Raw genomic sequence first — 18,275 nt, forward strand, 5'->3', positions numbered from 1 at the left:
ATAACATTTTTTATCTTTCTTGAAACTTCTTTTACTTCAATTAATTTTCTCACTGAAAAGATACTTTAAAAGCCGAAAAAATGGATGTTTTTCTTTTGTTGTTTTTTTTTTTTTGTCCTGAGAATACTAAAACATAGAGAACTGTGTAGTAAAGGGAGGCAAGAAGAACAGAAATGGGAAACTGCTCTGAGGAGTATCCTGCTCAACTTCTGAATGTGCCTTATAGACTGACTTGTGTTTACTTTACTTTGTTCTTTATTGCACTTTATTGCTAGGTTACTTTTTGACTTTAACTCATATCCATAGATTGTGTGTTTTCTGAGGGCTGCTATGTCTCTCCAGGTGCACTGTGAGGTGAAATATGAAAGGGAAAAGAGCAACATATGGAAACAACTGCCAGAGTAAAGTCCAACAGCAAGGCATTGAAACAGAGTCTGCTGTGTGCATGCGACAGGGAAGACAAAGCTGATTTCATTGTTTGGAAAGGCCTTATTCCTGCTCACCTTCAAAGTGTTTGAACCTTGACTGGGGTTGCACAGCAAGACGGGAAGAGCCAACAGCTATTTGAGGCCTATCCTTGGAATTATTCCAGAAAGAAAAAGCATCTGGAAACAGATTTACTTCAAGTTCAGCATGTGTTGATGTGCTTTATTGACCTGCAGAAAGAGTCTGAGTGCTTTAACTGGTGAGAGCTTTTCCTAAGAGGGCTGAAGACTAACTGATGTGCCTGGGCACAGGGATTAATGCAGCATGCACAGCAAAGGGTGGCTGTCACCCCCGGTGCCAAGTGCTCTCATCTGTGTCTTTGTCCTCTTAGCACAGTTTTGGCCTGCCACTATTACCTACCTGGACATAAGGCTTTTGTCATGGACTTTTAAAACTCTACCTTTTCCTCTGCTGAAACCTGACCTGTATTAGCAGAGTCTGGCCAAGGGGCAATCCCTGCAGGACCAGCAGAGGAGAGATGAGCTCCATACCCAAGCAGAAGAATTGCCTAGGATAGCTGAGCTATTCTGAAGCCACCTGGCATTACAACCAGGTATCCAGGGTTGTACCCTGACCATACTTTGGAGGTTATTTACTGACAATTGGTGGGAAGGTTCCCAATTCTAACCCTTACCAGAAAGGCATTTGGGTTATTCCAGTGGCTTAATTTTAGGCACCCACCTTCACCTAAGTTAGAGAGTTAGTCTCTCTGGGCTCTCTATTAAGGGAGAAAGGAATCCCAAAAGGCAATTCAGAGCAGTAGTCTGAATTACTGAGAGCATCAGACTCCTACTCTAACTCGTGTCTCTTTCTATTGACTATACAGGGAGCCGAAGTTAGTTGGAGTAAAACTGTCTCTCTCTGCTACTGCTGGATGTCTTGTCCAGGTACTGCTTTGTTATAAAAGCAGAGAAACATCTCACCATCTATCTGGTTTGTCTGGCATGTATCTGCAGGGGTATTTTTCAAACAGAAACTCATATCCAAGAGAAACTGTCATATAAGGGTTTTTTTCCTTAGTATGAGCTATACAAATACATCATATTCCTGCAATTCAAGTTATTCCTGACTTACACCAGTGTAGTGCAGAATCAGGCTTGCTGTTTCTGACTTGAAAAGTCTCAAAAGCAGTTTGTATAATCATAACCAGTAGAGTTATGATTCTGTCATTAACTAGTACTTTTTCCAAAGCACCAGCTGCCAGGAGCATGTGAGACTCAATAGCAGGTTTCATTTAAGAACAGGCTAAATATGTAGACACGACAACTGCTAGAAAGCTGGAAAACATAATTCAGTGTAACGTAATGCTCAAAATGAAAAGAGCCAAGATAATTCCTAACTTGAAAAAATATTACTTAAAAAAAATAGAACCTATATGATTTTTAAGCCAATTTATAGTTTCTGCATCTAGAGTTCTGGCAACATTACAGCATTTGTGTTGAGAGAGAAGAATATGCAGAAAATGATGTCATAGAAAATTACTTACCAGGATCAGTTTTCTTTGAGGTTTCAAGAGCTTGGGCTTAGGGAAATTATTGGCAATTGGAGCTATAAAAATAAATGTTAAGGGATCATTTCATATTATTATCATTCCCTGTAATTTTTAGTATATATATTAGCAATCTGTAAATTACAGATTAATAGCAAATAAGAAGCAAATACATGTATTTATACCAGAGATAAACTGTATTTCAGGTAACATATTTTACAATGAAGCATAATGCTCATGAATTAGAAAAATTATAAGATTAAAGAATCTGATAAGCTAGACATGCTGTTTGCGTGCAAATGATACAGCAAATATACCCACTGAGAACTGATCACTTCTGATCTAACCCACAGTAAACCTTCAGGTCCTTTCCCTCCTGTCTCCCACTGGCTTAGCATTGGCAGTGGTGCTCTGAAAGTACACCCAAGAGTTTGCAAGACTGGCCCCAGAGTCACAAATCCTCTTTGAAAGCAAGGTCCCCAAAGGGGCTGGTCTTTATCTGCCCAGCTTGCTTGACTTTCCAAGTGCACCTGCAATTTTAAGTGTGCAATTTGCTGCCTTCCCTCAGAATACCCCCAACACGTAATTTCAATTTGCCTAATTTTAATCTTCTCTTTGAGCAGGGTGAATATTGCTACAGAGGTTTCTCTCTCTCCTCTGGTTAGTGGGAGCTGAGATCTCTTGCTTGGACTCAGTGAGTAGCTTCTCATGATGGCTAAAGCTGAAGGGAGATGAGAGCCTGGTCCCTGCAGCAGGCACAGGCCATTTTTTTCCCACTGATGGGAGCAAGCACATTTCACCTCACAGGCAAAGTCAGTGGCAGAGTACAGGAGTCCTGACATCCCATACTTTCCTGTTCCTCCATGGTTGTGCCCAGGACTTGAAATACCTTTGTGTCTCTGTTTTCATACCTTTTGCTGGAATGGCTGGTGGCTGCTCCAGTTTCTCTTTCTCTTTCTTTTTCTTTACCTTCTTAGGCTGTAGAGGAGACAGGCTTGTCACACTGGTAACTGTTTCCCCGGAACTGCAAAGCACAGGCTCATAAGTGGGGGGAAAATGAAGGCAATGGAGGCAAAGATGGTTTGTCCTAGTGAGTTCATGCAAACACACCACCTTCCACTTGTGAGAATCCCTGCCCAATAACCTGGATTGTGATCTGGGGATATAATGAAAAACCTCTTAGGAGGGTTTGAAATGCCCTGGGTCTTACATTTTTTCAGCTATACAGTGTGGCTGAGAAACTCATCGAGTTTGATTCATCCTGGCACAGAAAATGCAAACTGTGAGGTTCAAGCAACATTCATTTCATAGCACCTATTCCTTAAAAAGATGTATGACCCCACTGCTGCACTCAGGATGAACTTTTGCCTTCCTGCCCTTGAGGACCAGAGGCACAGACAGGTTAGGTGACTTGCATAAGCTCTCATGGAGAGTGTACAGCAAAGCAAAATCTTCAGTGCAGATTCTGGGCTAAGACTGGCTGACGGGCCAGCAGGCCAGGAGAGCATGCAGCATGTCTTCAGGCAGCTCACAAACCCACATTTGCAAACAGTAGCTTCTTCAAAGGGGCCAGCATCTCAGGAAACACAAAATGGGGAAACTGTGCCCCAGTCTATAACTCGGGCATTCTCCAATACATCTATGCTGAAAAAGTGCTAGTTGCTATGAGGGAAGAGTACAAGTTATATTTCAACAGATTCCTATCCAAGAGAGCTTCTGTGTTTGGACTATTACAGTCTAAAACCCTCTAGGTCTGGATTTTTTACCCTTATCATCTCCCAAAGCCTGAGGTCGTAAATCCTGCTTTGAATATTTAGGGCTTGGATATGCAGTCGGGTTGCAGCGATTGTGTCACCGCGTGTCAGCTGAGCTCTGGTAACTGACTGTGCAGGGGCTGCCAGCTTGCAGCTAAAGGGAGATAAAATTGTATTGGCTTAATTGGTAATGAAAGAAATTCTAACTTACAGCTGGGGTGGGAAGAGAATGTAAACCAGTTAGTTATGATGACTACAGTGATGGAGGTGACTTGGTAAGCAGTTGTTGCTCAGCTGCATCTGACCCGGGGCTCACTCTGGGAAAGATTAATGCAGTAGGGTTGTGGGGACCTTTCTATTCTGTGCTGGTGAGTTCCACCACACAATGACGTCCAACCAAAGTCTCCATAGTCATAACACTGACAACACTGATTTCACTGAATTTTAAATAATTTGTCCCAAGTTGCTGTTCCTCTCCAGGTTCTTTTGCATAATGAAACATTCTCTCTATATTAATAGAATACAATATTCAAATTGGGCCAAAGACTTAATGAAAATTTAGATGTCTCAACTATTGCCCACACAAGAACACCAAAATAACAGATATTACCATTTTACACAGTTGTAAATCCAAATGAATGTCACTTCCATTGGTAAAATCACTCTGATTACATTTGTGTAGATTACAAAAAGACTCTGGTTTGCTGATTTTCCTGAGTTTTGTCTCATCCATTCAGTGAAAAACATAGGTTTGCTGCCAAACTTTCTAAAGTGTGTTTAAAAAGTAAAATATGTTCACAATTTATAAACAAATCACACCAGTTATGTAAACTAAGGACTGCACTGAACCAATTTCAAAGTCTGTCTGCACTATTATGAACTTACCCCACAACAACTGTTTTCTGTATTAAAATCAAGATATAAAATGGTTTAAAACCAGCAGGAAATTAAACTGTCCTGCCTGGCTCCTTTGCCCAAACAGCAAGCTGCAAAAAAAGAACACCAAAAAGGGGTGAGAATGATTTTTTTTAAATGTTTTGGGGTTTAATAATCCAAGGTAATTCAGGCAGATGCGTAGCTTAAAGATACTATTGTTCTGATACAGCTACTTTAAGCACAATAGATGAAAAGGTGTAGTGTCAATTCATTGCATTAGTTATTATTTGTGTGTTGCCAATAAAAAAGTGAAGCTACAGAGAAATTTATTTGTGACTTGCGTGTTTCTTTTAAATGCCAGGGCCATACAGGGTTAACTAATTCTGGGAGATACAATAACTATACTTGCCATCTTAGAACTGAGCTCCTCAAACCAAACAAGGAGGCTCAGAAAAGACTCCTTGGCTCTGAAACACTGCCTCTTTGTGAGCTTGTCTTGTTCTGTGTCTAAAAGGAAATTTAGTTTTTTATCTTCAGCTCCTCCTCCAGCCTCCTGGTTTCCATTTCAACAGTGTCACGTTGTGCATTTCTTGAAGGATCTAATGAGTATTTAGAGAGCAAGAAAAATACAAGAGTTTGTGAGAATAACCTATGAAAGGTATCTAATAATCATGGAACCAGGACAGCATTTTCCCTGGAGGTCATGGCTGTTCCAAGAGCTGGGAAACTACTAGAATTTTGGCTATACTATCCTTATTAGAGTATAGGATTTGGAACTTTTCTTGTTGTCATCAATATTGGCTATTTTCCTGTGTCAGAAGTCTGCAGGGGGATGACAAAAAACTCACTTGAGTGAACTAGAAGCTGCATAGATATTTTCCAGATAGGGGAGGTGTGTGAAAAGGTGCCAGGGATGGATTGGGTACTTGGTTCTAGTTTGTTCTGGCAAATTTGTTCTCAAGATGTCAGACTGGCACTGTGGAACCAAGGTGTCAAGGTGGACAGCTTTCTGAGGTGAGCACTTTATTCACTTCAACTTATAAATTATTTGTCTCCAGAAGAGCAGTCACTGAAGGACTAGAGAGTTCAGGCCAAAACAAATATAAAGGAAAGAAAAAAAAAATACTGTTTTCAAAGCTACACCTCCTGGTGGTTTCTGGAGTTGAAAACTGACAAAATGATCCAATAGCAAGAAAAATAATAATAAGGAGGATATTTAAAGAAAAGAAAACACCAGAAAATGGAATTAGGTGGTTTGGAAAACCAAAAATAACTTTACTTTTTTATTTAGATAGTTATTTTTAAAATGTGGTAAAGAAATGGGTTTTGGTTAACTCATTTTTTCCCCTTAATTTGTTATTGGTCAAGTAGCAAACCGAAACCTAACATTTGCTTTGTTCTACTCAGGAAATCTGGATTTAATTTTCTTTTCTGCCACTGCCATTTTGTGAGACCTGGCACAAATCGCTTAGCCTGTTGTGCTTCAGATTCCAATTAAAAGTAAAAATACCATTCTGATGTCAAGACATGAAATATTTTAAGATGCTTAGGTATTACTACAGTGGGATTACAGACATTTCTTAGACACCAGACTATTAATGTAATTTTGAAACTGGATTCTGCTCTGTGTTTGAAATATCACTAAGGGAGTTTGAGCTGAGCCTCTCTAATCAAGGCTGAATTTTGCACAGTGAAGTAATTTTAAACTGCAAGAATCTCATGCAAATTAGTTAATCAGTTTGGCCTAGTGGGTATTTAGACACTGTGTTTTGGGTCTAAATATGTTGGAGTAAGTTCCAAGACAAGGAACGTACCGGTGAAGAGCAATGAGTTCAAAGGAATTAATGGTTTGCGTTTTGAGCAAAGGGTAGAAAATAAATGGTACCATGTGTGAAACATAATAAAAAATATGATATTGGTATAACTTTCATAGCTATTTAATTTTAATAAGTCAATGCATTTTATCCATGCATTTGTGTGATCAAGGATTTCATTAGCGTATCTTGTCACACTGAAATACATGAAACTGTATTTTTATCCATACAGAGTTGTGCATTTCTTTCACTTCTGGAGATTCTGTTTTACAGTGAAGAAATCACATTGGCTTGTTTTCTCCCTGCTATTCAGTCTCCTAATTGTAGTGTTTGCAGTAGTATCACTGCTGCATCTTCTATTCCCAGATAGGCAGATTTTGTAGTACGAGTCTTTTTATCTGACTGCCATGCTCCATTTTTTTCAACCAGGTCTTATTTTTCTTCTCTTTTTGTGTTCTCTATCAATTTACTTTGATTTCCTCCCCCTCGCCATTCTTTTTTTGTTTGTTTGTTTTTATAACTCCAACTTTGTCCCAGAAGCTAATAAAGAAGGGGGAAAGAGAAAACATCCAGGGGAAAACGAAAACTGCTGAGCTGTCTCTGTAAATTTTTGGTGTGTTGCAATGGCTGGTCAGGGTCACAGAACAAAGATCTTTCCATGAATAACATGAAAGTTTCAGTTTGTACTGGCCTCTCCTGAACTCTGTGTAGCTTTTTTGTGACTTCACTTCCATCTGAGTGTCAGTTAGATTGAATTCAGTGATAATCTCATGAGAATGCACTAAAAATCACACTCTTGGAGGATCTACTGTGTGTTATACTTGGCATCGAATCCTGTAGTATCTAGAGATACTATGAGAAACAGTACGTGATACCAAGATGTATTGGATTTAAACTACAAGGCTAGAAACACATGGTTTATGTCACTGAAAACTGGGAAACAGCTGTGCTTCTGTGTTGTTATGAGGCACCCCTCTTCCATCTTTTTTGTTTGTAAAATACTTGTCATATTTTTTTACTGCAGTTCCAGCACAATGTATATCTCAGGAAAATCATGCAATAGAAACCAGTTTTATAGCACCACACCATCAAAAACTTTTGGCAGCTGGTGGTATTTAAAGGGACAGTGATTAATGACTGCAGCAGAAGTAGAATTTTTCCTCTCACTTGGAGTCTTCATCTGGGAATAAGACTATGAGCCTTGAAAATCAGCTTTAGCCCCACTCCGTGTTCCTGGGTGTGGGAATCACTGGGTGACATTGAGGTTTGTTCTATTTATGTGGATGGTGTAAGTCATTACCATCCGGTGAGGTGTTGGGAAACCCTAGAAAGCCACACAAGATGAAAGTTGGCTTCTTCAATAAGCAAATCAGAGTGTCAAGGAGAGGCTTGTCACTAAAGCACCTTCAGGACCTACAGCTAGCCCAGTAGATCTCTCTTTTCATACATAGCAGGCACATTCATGAGTCATGGACCTGGGACTCTATCTTTCTGTAAACATTTTGGAAAACACTTGTTCAGCATACTTAGTAAAACAAAACCAGAACTGGTGCCTTTGGTTACAGTAAAGAGATGTACAATCTCCTACCTGTTCTGGGGGCATTTCACGAGGTAATGCTTCACTGTTAAAGAAAAGAAAAACAGAGAGAAGATGTGGCTTCATATCAACACAGTTTATGAGTTACAAATGGGCACTGAAGATAGACCTGTGTTGCTGAGACTGTGAAGTTGCCAGATGGTTACACTGGGAGAGCTACTGATCGTCACCATACATTACATTGTGCATTAAAATGTAATCTGACTCAAAGACAATAGCTAGGCTTGGGAGAGGGGAATGTATCAAACAACAACAAAAATCTGCTGTGGAAGTCCTGGGCAACACACATTCCAGTGGTCAGTCCAGCTAAAAGACAGCTTGCTAAGGAAAAGCACAGCAGACCAGTAATTTTACTTTGAAGACTTTGATTTCCCTTGTGGTGCCTGTATTTATTTCCAGAAGCCTGAAATAAACCATTCACCCACAGGAGCCACTGCTATTCCTAATGCAAGTTAGATTGTGGCCACAAGCATAAAGGGATTGCCTCCTGGGATCAGATCAGAGGTCCAGTCCAGTCCAGCCACTATCCTGTCTCTGACAGCTGTGTGTGTGAGCAGTGTAAATCCTCCTACTTCATATTCCTTTGAGTCAGTAGTCCTGAGCAAGGGCAGCTGCCCCCACTGCAGCCTTTTAGGAGCCAGGGTTATTAAAATGCTCTTTTGTGGCTTTGTGACTTCTATGCTTCTCCCAGAGGACAGACTCTGGCTCTTCTGGTCGACCTACTGCCAACTTATTTCTCAGAAGGATGAGAGGGTGCACCCCTGGGCCATGATGTGAAGTTGAATACAACATAGACAGGCCCCTCCCTTCTTGTTCTCTGTCCTTTCAAGGACCATGAAAACCAGACAGCAGTACACTTACATGACTATCCTCCTCTCTACGGGAAAGTTTTCATATTTGGTCTTACCTAAATGCTCCCATTCTAAGGGAGCTATACAGCTCCTAGGAGGTGCATTTTGGTCCTAAGGAAAGGGGAGCTGAGAACACTAGGAACTGGGGCTAACACAGGAGCCATGCCTAAGCCAAGCAAGGCAATGCTTCCATCTACTTGTCAGGCCTTTTTTAAATGTACAGGAGAACAGTAGGCCTGATCCTTTGGGAGTAAGGGAAAGCTCACGTACAGTGTTGACACGCTTTTGAGCATCACTAGGTATATGTTATTTTTTTTGCCCTGCAGTAAATACTCTGGTCCTTTGAACCAGGAATTAAGAAGAACAATCACTCCTGTAACAAATGGGCAAAGGCTTCTACCAGAACCACAGAGGGACTGCCAGCTGCAACCGTTGCTGCTTCCCACAGCATCCCATAGCTCCCTGTGCTACGGGCCAGCCTCAGATGCAGTGCCAACCTAGTCAAACTGAGAGCTCCCTTGGTGAGGAACTGGGTTCAGTGTCACCCCTCTCCTGTCAGAACCCTGATATGAGCCAGGATCTTCTCAGGTTTCATTCCAGAGGGATCACATAATCATTTAGGTTTAAATGATATTATGTTAGAGGTAAAAGACCTCTAAGATCATTGAGTTCAGCCCTTAACCCTGACTATGTTCCAGATCAGGCCAGGTTGTTCTTGTAGAGGGTTGGGCAGTTTTCCCTCTTCTCCCTGTGCTTGGGTATCTGCCTCCACTCCGTCTGTGTGGGGCTGGGGTGGGGCAGGGCACGTTATCCTCCTTGTTCTGTTTGGGCTGAGGAACTGGGGAGGGGAAGCTGGAATGGTGGGAGAGGGAAGGGAAGCTGTTGGTGTCTCTGTGGCAGGAATGGGGGAACTATAGAGGTTCAGGGAGAAGCTCTGATGGAAATTTGCCCCGTGAGGTGAAGAAAGGAGACAGTTTTGATTGTCCTGACTTGGTCTCAAATGGAAGAGCAAAGTGAGGCTTGTCTTTTAGGGCTACTGAGGAAGTTGATGTGGCAACGCCTCATTACAGGTGGAAGAAGGCTGTGCCTGGAGCCTGCTGAGAGGCTTAGGTTATGCAGAGGGAGGACTGCTTTGCTGACCCTGTCTTTTCTCCTTTTCTCAGAGAAGGATAGACTTCATGATTTCACTGCAGACTCTTTTCACATGAATACTTGCACCTCTCTAGCCCTGCCTAGATTGGAGGTACAGAGTACTGACAGTGGAGAGGAGGTAAGTAATGGTTTTTAAGGAATAATGCCTTATGCTAACAGACAATGAGAGCACTGTTATTGTCTGTTGTGGTCAAACTGTAACCCCTGGAAGGTGCTTCTGGAGGTGGTAGAGCACTTGTGAAGGAAGAGGGGGCTCCCTGTGCCCCATGCCCATGTGCTGAGTGAAAACAGCACCTCTCAGGGAAGTGCTGCTCTGCGGGTCAGAGGCTCAGGGCTGAGCTTGCTGCCATGTCCCAGAAGCTGTGGGGAGAAAAAGCAGTGTGGGCTGGTGGAAACTATGTCCATCACTGGCATTCTTTTAATGCTGCTTCAGAAATTTTAATACCTTGACTAGGTGCTGAGCCAATTATTGTGGCTCTAGAAAATACTCTGATCAGGTGGTCCCAGCTGAACAACTTGCCTGAAAATCTTCTAATTGTGTATGACTGGCTAAGCTTTCTTCTGCAATATTTTCATTGAATCAGTAAATTTAATGCTGTCAGTGTTTACCGAATAATATTCAACACCTAAATAAAAATTTGGTGAAGCCTGCAATTATTCAGATATTAGTGTAATGAAGAAAAGTTTTAGTAGTTCAGAATAAATTACTTTTTATCTGTTGTACACGCTTATTCTACAATCTATATTATTTCTATATTTAACTGGTGTTGGTTCAATGTAAAGAGGCATTTTCTCCAAGCTGCTTGTATGCTTACACCGATGTCAGCCGACAGAAACAGAAGCAAGAATTCTAACCCAAGAATTGGGTCTGCTAAAGAAAAATTAGGATACATCAGTCTAGTGCTTGTGGCTTCAGAGTGACTCACCATGACCAACATACTTAAGTGTGGGTACTCCCCTGGCACAAAACCTTTGTCATCACTTAACAGGGTAGGAAGAATAACATCGATCTTGCTCCTTCCTCTTGGCAAGCAGAGTTGTTGGGTTCAGTTAGAATCAGAGTTACTCTACTAAGCGCATTACCAGGAAGATGTAGCCACAGGCTGAAATGTGTTTGTGGTCAGGCAAAGGCTTCTCTATATATCTATTTTTGGTTTACATGTCTTCTCATTTGTTTATCTGAGTCACTCATTCCTTTGTGGTATGTGTGTAGTGCTGCAGAGGCACCAAAGTCATGATTCTCTCCTGTCATTAACAAGACAAATCACTAACCAAGCTCCTTCTGAAACCTGTTCAGAGGTGGTCCTTATGCTCTCCTCTAACATGGTGGCTGCTAAGCATGCTGGTGTCTCATCCTTGAAGCTTGTGTGAGGTCTCCAAACAAACCACTTTTGAACCAAAATGAAGGTAAAGCCTGCACAGACTACTCCACAGATCAGAAACAGCACTTTTGTTTACAACAGGACTGCTTGGATGTAGATGCAGCCTCTTTGAGAAACCCTCTCTGAGGAAGAGAAGAATGAGACAATAATCCTTGACCTTGAAAGATTATTATGAAAAGGCAGACTTGAATATTGAAATGATACCTTAGTTTCAAAAAAGGCTACAAATGAGGGTGTACTGATAAAAACCCTCATATTCCCAAGAATATTGACAGCTACTCAGGAAGAGAGAATAAAACAGAATAGAGCAAGACTGCTTTGAAGCCCCTCTACACATGTGCAGAAATGTGACTCATGGAAAATGTTAGATTCTGGTCAGAATGCAACTTAATGATACAGCACTTGGTCTGCTTTGAAGGAAGTTCCAACAACCTTCAATTTACATTTGTGCAAAGGTGAAAGATTTTTGAAAAAAATTAAAGTGAAATAGCTATTCAAAGGGAGGAAAATTACTTTGTTCTAGTTTGGTTGGCAGAATTTTTTCCTACCATTGTGTTTTTTTAAATTACAATCAAGCCAAGGAAATATTTATTTTTCCTGCTTTTTCTGCATTCTCTTCTCCCCCACCCCCTGCCCCACTTTTTGATAAGGGCTTTGCAGTCATCAAGAATGACATCTCACTCACCTGTGGATCTCCTCTTGTTCAGAAGTGACTGACAGAGAATGACAAGTGTAAAAAGGAGGACGCTGATGATTCCTATGGAACACACAAACACTGCATACACATATAGGTCTGAAAACCAAGCACAGATGACAGTCAGTGTTACAGCTGTATTCTTCATGATGACAGGATAGAAAAAATTTACATTTACAAGATCTAAATAGGCTCTGGCCCTAAAGATGTGGGATTAGAGTTCAGAAATAGTTTAACTGACTTGAAACTTTCCTACAATATCCTGCTTAGTTTAAAATTTGTTTGAAATCTCCATAAATGCAAATAGGTGTAACTACACCTATAAGATCTGACTTTCAGGAGCAAGCAATGAACTGGTTTGGGTTGTTCCTTTTCTTTTTTTTTTTTTTTTTTTTGAATGGCAACACAAAAACCAAAAGGACTTCAGTTGGATTATTTCCCAGTTCAAACAGCTGTACCTTTTTTTTTTTAAACAAAAAAAGAAAAAAACCAAACACCCAAACAATAAAACATGAAAAGTGGCAGTGGGGGAATGCTGAGTGGCTGGGGAAGAAGCAAGAAGGTCTGCAGTTGCTTTTTTCTGCTGGCAACACTGGCTTGAATTTTTGTATTTTTTTTTTCCCTTTTTAAAACTACAGCCTCAGTCTCCCTTTATGGCTTTCATTCAGGTGCTGTATCACATTCCCAGTGGAGCTGACAGGAGTTGTACTATGGCAGATCAAGATGAAGTATTTTGTTCAGAAGGAGAAGAAATCTTTAATTACTTATTTCTGCTTTTACTAGAACTCTTTTTAGAGTACTTTAAGGATGCTCTACCCATTAATGTCTTGAAACGTCCTTAGGGGGGAATACTGGCTTCTTTCCTGCTTCACAGAGAGGAAACTAAGCCTCAGAGGTCAAGTGTTCTTGCAGAAAATAGCATTGCTGGAACTGTACCCCTGACCTGGAGTTCTGTGTTTCATTCCCCTTATGCAGTGCAACACTATAGTTTATAAATTATGGTTTAAAAAGCAAGGCTCTCCACAGAATCAGGGCCATCCTGCAAGTGAGCACTCCTGCCTGGCAGGAAGCACAGCAGTTGTAAGAGCTGTGCTGGCACTTCACTAGTGCTCTGGATTGTGGGGGGGAGGAGGAGGAAATCCTAACTGCATGCAAATTCTGGATTACAGACTCTTGGAACAGTTGTCCACTAGTCTAAACAGAAAATATATTGCTTGCCTGGAAACTCAAGGGAACTTCAAGCTGCTCTTGCAGTGTAAAGTATGCTTACTCAGCAGTTTCTAAGGCTAGTAGAAGTGTAGAGTACATGGTACCTCTGCAGACATGCTGAACACCTTCCTGAATAAGGGTCTGCATTTGCATTGTGTGATTAGCCAGGCATAGGCTGCTGACCCTGAGATGAGCTCAGCTGGTTAGAGCGTGGTGCTGATAACACCAAGGTTAGGTTGTAGGTTTGATCCCTGTATAGGCCATTCATTTAAGTTGGACTCAATGATCCTTGTGGCTTCCTTCCAGCTTGGAATATTCTGTGAAATTCCCATTGACCATAACAGATACATGAGAAACTGAAGCTGGACTCTTCCATTCTCTTTTGTCCAGCACACCTGTACTCTGGGGGATGGATTCTCAGGCAAGGCTCGGGTTTGCACAGAAACTAGCAAAATTGGTCCTGATTTGGAGCACTTCAGTTGTCCTGTAGCATTGGACAAAACTAGCACTGGTATAGAAGCAGTAGCAGTTAGATGCATCTTTACCTTCAAAAAATTTCCAAGCTTCATGATTTGTCTTGAAAATGGGATGATCAGAAGATTTTGATGAAATCACTGAAAATAAAAAGCAACAAGAGTTGAAAAATTGTGTGGCATAAAAAGTTTGGACTTCTTGAAGTAAATGTATTCAGCTTTAGACTTCAGCACCAAGATCTCAAGATTGCTTTATCTCACAGGATAATTACCTTTCAACGAAACAATTTACACAACAGCATTATAGACGTGTTCCAGCAAATCTTATATGGCTTGACACACTCCACAAGAGCCATATGGCTTGAGACTGCCTCCCTGTTGTCCTCTTATTCTGGGAAAGATGCAGTGTGTGACTCTTCAATCAAAAGTTAATTGCAGTGAAGAATAGAAGAGAATTGAAATATGCATTAGAAGAGCCTAGGCCTTGGAATAGAGTGGTAATGTGCTTGTAAGGTCTGTAATGGCTTTGCAGGGTTGATCTGAGTACTCCAGGGGAAAAGCTGCCATTAATGCCGTATGTAGCTGGTTTTATTCTGCCTCTATGTTTCTGCTACTCAGAACTCATACCTCTAGGGTTGCAGTTCGTGTTTCTGGACCGAACCACACTAATTCTGAGAGAGGAGATGAACAACTTAAGAGAATAAGAATTTATTTCCCCTTACAATTACAAAAAAGAAGTTTTAACACTGTAGTGTATTTCTAAGTCTTAGAAGTTAAGTTAAAAAAATAATGGGAAGAACAGCAACTTTACTGAAGGACATAGATCTGAAGACTTCCTGAGAACTGACTGGGAGTCAGCCACATCAGGCACAGCTCTTTCGGAAAAACATGGAAGTTGTTCTAGGAATGTTTGGCACTGAAGTAAACTCTACCAACATGCTGATGACACAAAGCTGAGAGAAGTGGCTGATACCCCCGAGTGCTGCACAGGACCTTGACAGGTCTCCAACCGTCTTAAATTCAAGAAAGGCAAATTCAGGGTCCTGCACCCAGGGAAGAAAAACACCGTGTGGCAATGCAGTGCTGTGTTCAGTTCTGGGCTCCTCAGTGCATAAGACATGGAGCTCATGGAGCGGGTTTGTTGCCCCAGCAGAGGGCAACAAAGATGGTTGAAGGACTGGAGCATCTCTCTCACAAGGAAAGGCTGAGGGACCTGGGCCTGTTCAGCCTCAAGAAGAGATCTGAGAGGGGACCTTGTCAATGTCTGTAAGTATCTGAAGGGAGGGTGCCAAAAGGATAGAGCCAGGCTCTAATCAGTGGCACCAGGCAACAGGCAGAAACTGATGCACAGGATGTTCCACCTGAATATGAGGAAGAACTTCACTGTGCAGGTGACTGAGCACTGGAACAGATTGCAGAGAGAGGTTGTGGAGTCTCCCTCACAGGAGATATTAAAGAACTGGCTGGACAAAATCCTGTGCGATGTGTTCTAGGATGACGCTGCTTGAGCAGTGAAGTCGGACCACGTGGCCCATTGTGATACCTTCCAACTAAACCCTATGATTCTGTGATTCTGCGATAGCATTTCCCCAGCTTCAGGACTGACTCTGTAGGCTCTGATCTTGCCCAACTTGCCTTCCCTCCAAAGCTCTTGTGGATGTCCCTTAGCAGGTCGAACTGCTCTGCAATTCCTACAACAGCACCCAAATAACACAGTGAGAGACCCAAAGTAAGAGCACTGCTCAAAAGTTCTTTTTCTTTTTACTTTCCTCAAAAGTCAGCGTCCATGCTGTGCCTTTTAAAGATACATGGCTATGATACCTGCCTATCTGAAAAAATGCACCCATGCATGCATGGGCTTTTTGAAACTGTCCAAATGCTTCAGAAATTGCATACCTGAGCTGTAAAGTAGAACACATCTACTTACACTCAGTGTTGTTGGCTCAGATGTAGGAACAGAGTAGGCTGAACATCTTTAATATAAAATGCTCTGTCATAGCTGTATCAATGGCCATTCACCATTGAGTGCAGAACAGCTCAAGTTCTCAGCCAGCATAATTCCTCTGCCTATATGTGGCAGTTTTTTCCTGAGAATAAAGATTGCATGCCCACAAGTTGTACCAGCTCACCTTTATAGCCTAGAAAAAGGGCTGACTGAATGACAATGTTCTAGCTCAATTAAGAAGGAAAATAGCTGTCAAGTTTGCACAGAATTGTCCTCTTTCTTTCAGGAAGATGGATGACTATCAATATCAAAACAGTTGTACAGCCTAGCACTAGAATACAAATGTTCTGAATGCTGGATCAGTGTTCAAAACCCTCTCTGCTCTCCTCAGCCAGATTGTTTATGCATGCTGATATTTTTTATGACATCAGATTAGATGATGTCACTTATGTTAATCCATGGTTTTTCTTCTGCTAGCAATCGCTGTAATACAATAGGAGTCTGGTGATGTCCTCCAGCTTGCCAGTGAGGTCTGAACTTCTCAAAAGAGTTTCATGTGGCGAGTCATTAAAGATCAAGTATCTTACTGGAAAAGGAATTCATTAAGGAGCGCCCTGCAGGGATGTGAGGTGTAGGGCTAACTCAGTGGATATAAAACTTTTAGGACTAATGAAATCTGCTCAGTTGTGATGGGAAGCTCATCCTGAATATTTTAACAAATCTATTAATTTGTTTCATGGAAGCATCACATGTGTAGATTTTTGGCAAGTATTTCAGAATAACTTCCCTGGGAAAAAAGGGGGTTTGTTCATTTTGAGGAAAAAAATTTTGCATTCCTACATTTTACCACATTTTTACTGTTAGAAAATGTCACATGAAACTAATATTTAACAGAACTCAGACTTTCTTCTGTGGCAAATTCTGACACATAAACTTCCCAACAAGACAGATTGTTGTGATCATCTCTACTTGTTTCTGTTGTCCATGACAATAAGATTATAGTTGGACTGTCTAATTTTCTATGTTTTTCTCCCCAACAGGAGTAGTCTCTTCTCTTGGATTGTAAACCATTTGGAATATGTATTGCTCTTCCTACGAGATGTGCAGTACCTTGAGGAATTACCTGATTATAAATGATGGTTTGGAGGTGCTGTATATTGTTCTGAGAAGGCTACTGACTATTTTGAATTTTCCGATAGGAAGGGAGTGAGAGAACATTTTTCTGATGCCTCCTTTTTCATTATTATTTTTCGTCTCAGATAAACTGTTTTCTGGTGCATTCTGTACTATAATGAAGACCACTAACTTGTTGTTAGGCTAACATTGACCACACAAGCCCAGGAAAGGAAACGACGCCTTTGATAAGAGGATGAGGGGAGGGGGAAAGGTTTGCCTCAGCTTAGATAGATGTTGCTGAGGCTGAAGAGATTGAAGTAGGAAACACTTCTTGGCAACATCAGCACATGGATTTCTCCTGGGTTTACTAACAAGATTTAACAATAGCCTTTTTATAAATCCTATTCGATGTCTTGTATTCCCCACATCTAAAGGGGCAAACTGCAACAGTTCAAATTTCAGCTGGACCTACTGAAAACACAGCAAAGTCACTGTAGTTGACTGCATCTCCATCAGTGAGGCTTCTTTTCTGAAGAAATGTATTCTTCCCCTAAAGTAGAAGTCAGATACGTAGCTAAACTTTTAACTGCTATCATTAGACATTAAGGAACTATAGCCTGTAACTCAGTTATTTTTCCACAACTCCAGTATGTGTATTTGTATAAATTTATGTGTTTCAACAAAATACTTTTGCAACTTCTTAATGGCCTACACAAATTTATGCCTGCAAACTTGCTAGCAAATAACAAAACCTCAATATAAATTAATAGCAGTAGATACAACAGATCCAGCTATCAGCTTGCTTCCAGAGCAAGTTATATTTTGAAGAAGTAGAATGACTCTTTTCTTTTCTCTCTGGAAATTTCTGTCTTGCACAGTGACCTCCTCTTCCTGTGTGAACTAAAAAGAAAAGGGATTATGCTATTTCTACATCCACTTGATGTGCAAAGTCTCGAGAAATTTGCCTGGTGCTTTAGCATAAAGATACTATTTTGAATTTGGGGGTAACTGCAGACATATTAACTGGAACACAATGTTAGGCAGCACAGTAACTGTGATGTGTTGGAACACTGTTACCTTATTTGATAAAGCACAAGCAGTACAATTTAAGTATCCAAATGCTTCAGGCAATTTGTATTGCTCCTTTTGTTGCATCCTGGATCTAACTGTAATATAAGTAAATCCCTTTGCAATAAAAAGTATAACTGATCATAATATAAAATACAAAATGTGTTTGGAATAAAATTTCCTTGAAAAGCCTTTTCCCTGTTGGGAAAATTGGAAACTTTATCACTACTCGGAAAAGAGTTGCCTTCCCTCCCAAGTGTAGCAAGTTCTGTACACTGAGAGTGCATTAGCACAGTGCTAGTAAAGACAGTCCTTTGTTTCCAGTAAAGTGGCTTTAAGCAGTGAAACAGTTGCTATGGCATTTAAAGA

At 40.9% G+C, this 18,275-nt stretch overlaps 1 protein-coding gene across 2 annotated transcripts in view; it reads right to left on the minus strand.

The window, feature by feature from the left end:
• The window catches only part of VSTM4 (V-set and transmembrane domain containing 4), a 34,988-nt gene that overhangs the window by 9,011 nt on the left and 7,702 nt on the right, over window positions 1-18,275 (minus strand). The window contains exons 3-7 of one of the 2 annotated variants that reach the window (XM_027718347.2): window positions 13,850-13,918; window positions 12,087-12,194; window positions 8,008-8,041; window positions 2,887-2,999; window positions 1,973-2,034 (exon numbers count right to left, since the gene is read on the minus strand). In XM_027718347.2, coding sequence (XP_027574148.1) covers window positions 1,973-2,034; window positions 2,887-2,999; window positions 8,008-8,041; window positions 12,087-12,194; window positions 13,850-13,918 — 386 coding nt within the window. Of the gene's footprint in view, window positions 1-1,972; window positions 2,035-2,886; window positions 3,132-8,007; window positions 8,042-12,086; window positions 12,195-13,849; window positions 13,919-18,275 lie in introns of both variants that reach the window. The other variant, XM_039380232.1, reaches the window with a different exon arrangement.

The sequence above is a fragment of the Pipra filicauda genome, unplaced genomic scaffold, assembly GCF_003945595.2.
Source record: "Pipra filicauda isolate LSUMZ 115617 unplaced genomic scaffold, ASM394559v2 scaffold190_size1978887_pilon, whole genome shotgun sequence".
In the NCBI taxonomy this organism is placed as follows: domain Eukaryota; kingdom Metazoa; phylum Chordata; class Aves; order Passeriformes; family Pipridae; genus Pipra; species Pipra filicauda.